The sequence below is a fragment of the Temnothorax nylanderi genome, unplaced genomic scaffold (assembly GCF_030848795.1).
Source record: "Temnothorax nylanderi isolate EJ_2023f unplaced genomic scaffold, tnyl_v1.0 TNYL_tig0608_pilon, whole genome shotgun sequence".
NCBI lineage: Eukaryota > Metazoa > Arthropoda > Insecta > Hymenoptera > Formicidae > Temnothorax > Temnothorax nylanderi.
In genome coordinates this window covers 48,333-52,127 of record NW_027249670.1, presented here as the reverse complement: position 1 = coordinate 52,127, position 3,795 = coordinate 48,333, and the positions used below count along the sequence as shown (strand labels likewise).

The window sequence follows — 3,795 nt, the reverse complement described above, 5'->3', positions numbered from 1 at the left end:
GTGTCCAAATGCAACGTGTCCATATAAACGGTGTCCATTTGATCGTGTCCATATGACCGTGTCCAAATGAACGGTGTCAAAATGAACCGTGTACAAGTGCACCTCTCCCGAAAAAGTTCTACGTAAGCGGGGCAATCGAGTGTACGTGAAGTGGCTAGGAATGGACAGTTCGCACAATTCGTGGATAGATAAGGCATCTATATTGTAACAGAAATAATTAGACATTCGTAGACACGCACAACGTGTACTTTATTATTAATAAAAGTTTACACATTCATTGGTTCGTTTCTTACGTACTATTGATTTTACGATAAAACAATTGTATAAAGCCTATGATATTGTTTCTTTTTTTACAACGGTAAAACGGTTCCGTAATGTCCCCACGGAAGCGTTTTTTCGCTGTTCAACGTCACGTATCGCTTGTCGTCGTGCGGACTGAGAGCTAGTTTTTGCTCCGACACGGTGTAAACCTCGTGCAACGTCGAGCGTATGCACGACTGGCGCGTCTTCAACTCGCGCGCGTTTCGCAGGCACGCCACGTAATCCTCGAACGTGATCCTCTTCGCGACTACGTTTCTTTTAACACCCTTTATTCTCTTGGTGTCGTCGCGTCCGAGTACTTTGTAAGTGTACATCTTCGCTCTGAGGCCCACGAACTCCGTCATGATCGCGCCGTTGTTCTCGTCCTTCATCAAACCGGGCACCTTCTTGTTGACGCGCGGCATACCGTGCGCGTTATTCTCCGCGTAATCGCTCGTGTCGAACCTGTCTATATCGCGTCTCATACGCTCGTACGCGTCTTCGCACTCCAGTGAATAGATCAGACTGTCCGTATCCGTGTAAAGAATTCGACACCGGTCGCGATAGAGCGGCACCATGTAGTCGTAGTGAATCTCGTAGAGACGCGTCTTGGATATCTCGAGAATACACATACCCACGTAGACCGGCTTGTTGAATTTTACCTCGACCCTTCGGAGCTCTATCGCGACCAGATTCTCCGAGAAGACGCTTCTACTGTAAAAGTTCGGCCTGGCGATCATCGCCTCCGCGCCGTATCTCCCGTTCCATCGCGTCACGAGACGCACGTCCACGTGATCGCGCACGTTCTCCATCGTCTTGCCGAAGACGGCATTGTCCATCAGTTTGTACGTATTCCGTTCGAACTCGTTGCTCGCGCGCGACCTAAGCGTAGTGTTCAGCTCGATGTAGCCGCGAAGCCACGGTGACTGGGCGAATCGCAATACGCGACGAATGCGCGTCAGACGCAAACCGAGTCGCAGACATTGCTGCAGGTTTCGATAGTGCGTCACGCAGCGCGATTTGTCGTAGAGAGTAGCGAGCAGTTTCTCCTGTCGCTTACCGGGCGGTTTATCGCGCGTCGGGCACAGCAGCAGGTCCGCGTGGGCGTTGTGCAGGTCCCGCGGAAACTCGAGATCCACCTCCAGAATGTAACCGACATCGCTGTCCGTCGGCACGGTCGTCACGTCGAAATTCTCAAAGTCATCGAGCCACTGGAAATTCACGTACGGCAGCGATTCGCTCATAGCCCAGCCGTACAGATTGTTCACGTCGTAATACATGAGATACGTAATGGGCTGGGACGAGTCGTACGTCGGTACGTGCCTGTTGTTGACTCGCGCGTACCTGAGCGAACATTGACTGAGGCCGCCGCGTATTCCGCGTTTCACGAACAGCGCCATGTCGATGTCGGTGAGCAGCTCGAAACGCACGCCAGTGTACCTCAACATGGCGTCCCACGTGTATCCCGGCAACGTATAATAATACGCGGGATCCAGCCCGTAACTCGCTAAACACGTGTCCCGAAAATTTTCCAAGATATCCGCCAGAAGAATCACGTCGGTCTTGAGATACAGATCGCTGTACTCGCCGAGATCTCGCACGCGAAAACGTCGCCAGACCCTCGTCGCGTGCTCGTAGTCGCTCTCGCTCGCGGTCTCGTTGGTCAGGAAGCTGTAAAAGACCTCGCGCGGCGGAAGCTCGGTCTCCCGCAGTTTGTCCACGCTGTCGACGTACTCGTACGGAAATACTCCCTTGCGAGTGAGCAGATCGAGATCCTCCGTGCTCAAATCAGCGTACTCCGTGCGCGTTATTCTCAGTTTGTCCTTGTCCAGATAGGACGCCAGGGTTTCGATACTCGCGGCTAAAAATTTGTACGAGTCTACGAATCGAAGCTTCACGAATCGATTCCACATCCCGTCCGTTTGCGTCTCCTTAACGATCTTCGAGAAAGATATGTAATTTTCCTTCGTAAGCGGCAGGAGATCGACCCCACCCTCAAAATCGTTCGCAATTTTCTCGATGATAAAGTGCGCGTCGTAACCCGACAGATTGTGGAAGAACACGGAAATCACGTACACGTTTCTGTAATTCAGATTGCAACGAGAATGCGCCGGACCTCTGTACCGTCCGGTTAGATGACAATGATCTCGCATGCGCTTGTCCTCCGGTCGGAACGCTTTCCGACACACGTGACAATGCGTCGCGCGCCGAAATTCGAGTTTCTCGTCCTCCGTAAGTTCTACCATCGATATATTGGTGGAGATTTTAATCTTAGCGTGACGTGCGAGAACGCGAAGCTCGTTCACGAACCACGAAACGCAGTCCTCGTCGCGACGATATCTGTACGTAGATACGGTATCGTCGTAGGTGCAGCACAGATAGTAGCCCAGGCTGAACGGTACGTGACGCTGATAAGCGTATCTTTCCGTTCTCGCGCCCCCTTCGGCATTCTCCCTCTCCCGTTGTTCGAGAAGACACTCCAGATCCGCGTACACCACGAAGGGGAGTCGCTCCTTTCTGTCGTGATTGTCGAACGACAGCCACTTATCGTCCTCGTTCGGAAGAACGATGGCGCAGTCGTTCATTCGGCCGCAGTCGACGCTGTGAGCGGCCAACTTTTCGCGCGTATAGAAATAGTGTAGACATCTGCGAAGTAACGTGCGTGCGATTACTATGCGTACGTAAAATAATACCTCGTCGTTTCCTTATTCCTCAGGTTTTTTTTACTTACCGATCGCAAACGTGCTTCACACACCGGCTCACGGTCAATTGCGAATTCACCAATCGCGACAGATTCTTTATCCAGGCGAAATGGCCCCTGTTGACGCCATGTAGGGTATCGCGCAGATACAGGAGAATTACGTGTCTATCCCTCTTATCGTCAATTAACCGCAGAGGCACGATCGCGTTGTCGTCGGCGCCTCGTCCGAACCTAACCTTTTTTTCGCTTCCTTCCCGAGTTGTAAATACATTGATCGATACGTCGTTCTGACGTTCGAATTTTCAGCACCGTCGCGTAATCGGGATACGAGCCGCATCGTTGCGCGTTCCACTGAGCGGGATACAGAGCCGCGACCACCGTACGCGCAAAACACGTGTCGTTCTCCGACAGCACGTTGACCACCGCCTGTTTAAGTCTTATACCTAGCGGTATCTTCATCCAACATCCCACGCGCATGGGATTACACTTGTTCACGTTCACCGTTAGGTTCAGTATTCGCGACAACTGTTGGAGGAAAGTAGTCGTGCTCTATCGACATCTCATATCTACCGAGTAGAGTGGTGACTCTGTAATTCTACCAGGAGCGCCACCGCCGCTATCGATAGTCTATGTGTGATCGATGAAGGATCAGTCGTTCTCAGTCTGTCGTCGGTCACAGTCAGTAGCGCACATAAGTCAGCATTGTAATTTCTTTTTGTATTGAATATCAGAAGATAAATTGTCTGATTAGCCAATTCTGTGTTTGCTCATTACCTGCGCCAACAGGTTATGGG

General features: G+C 51.5%; 1 protein-coding gene across 1 annotated transcript; it reads right to left on the bottom strand.

Annotated features, from left to right (window-relative positions):
• Window positions 1-350: 350 nt before the first annotated feature.
• On the bottom strand, window positions 351-3,460 carry LOC139784296 (uncharacterized). The gene is made up of 3 exons (XM_071723460.1): window positions 3,294-3,460; window positions 3,032-3,118; window positions 351-2,946 (listed from the first exon to the last, which is right to left on the bottom strand). The coding sequence occupies exons 1-3, from the start codon at window positions 3,458-3,460 to the stop codon at window positions 351-353; spliced, it is 2,850 nt and encodes a 949-aa protein (XP_071579561.1).
• Window positions 3,461-3,795: the final 335 nt, after the last annotated feature.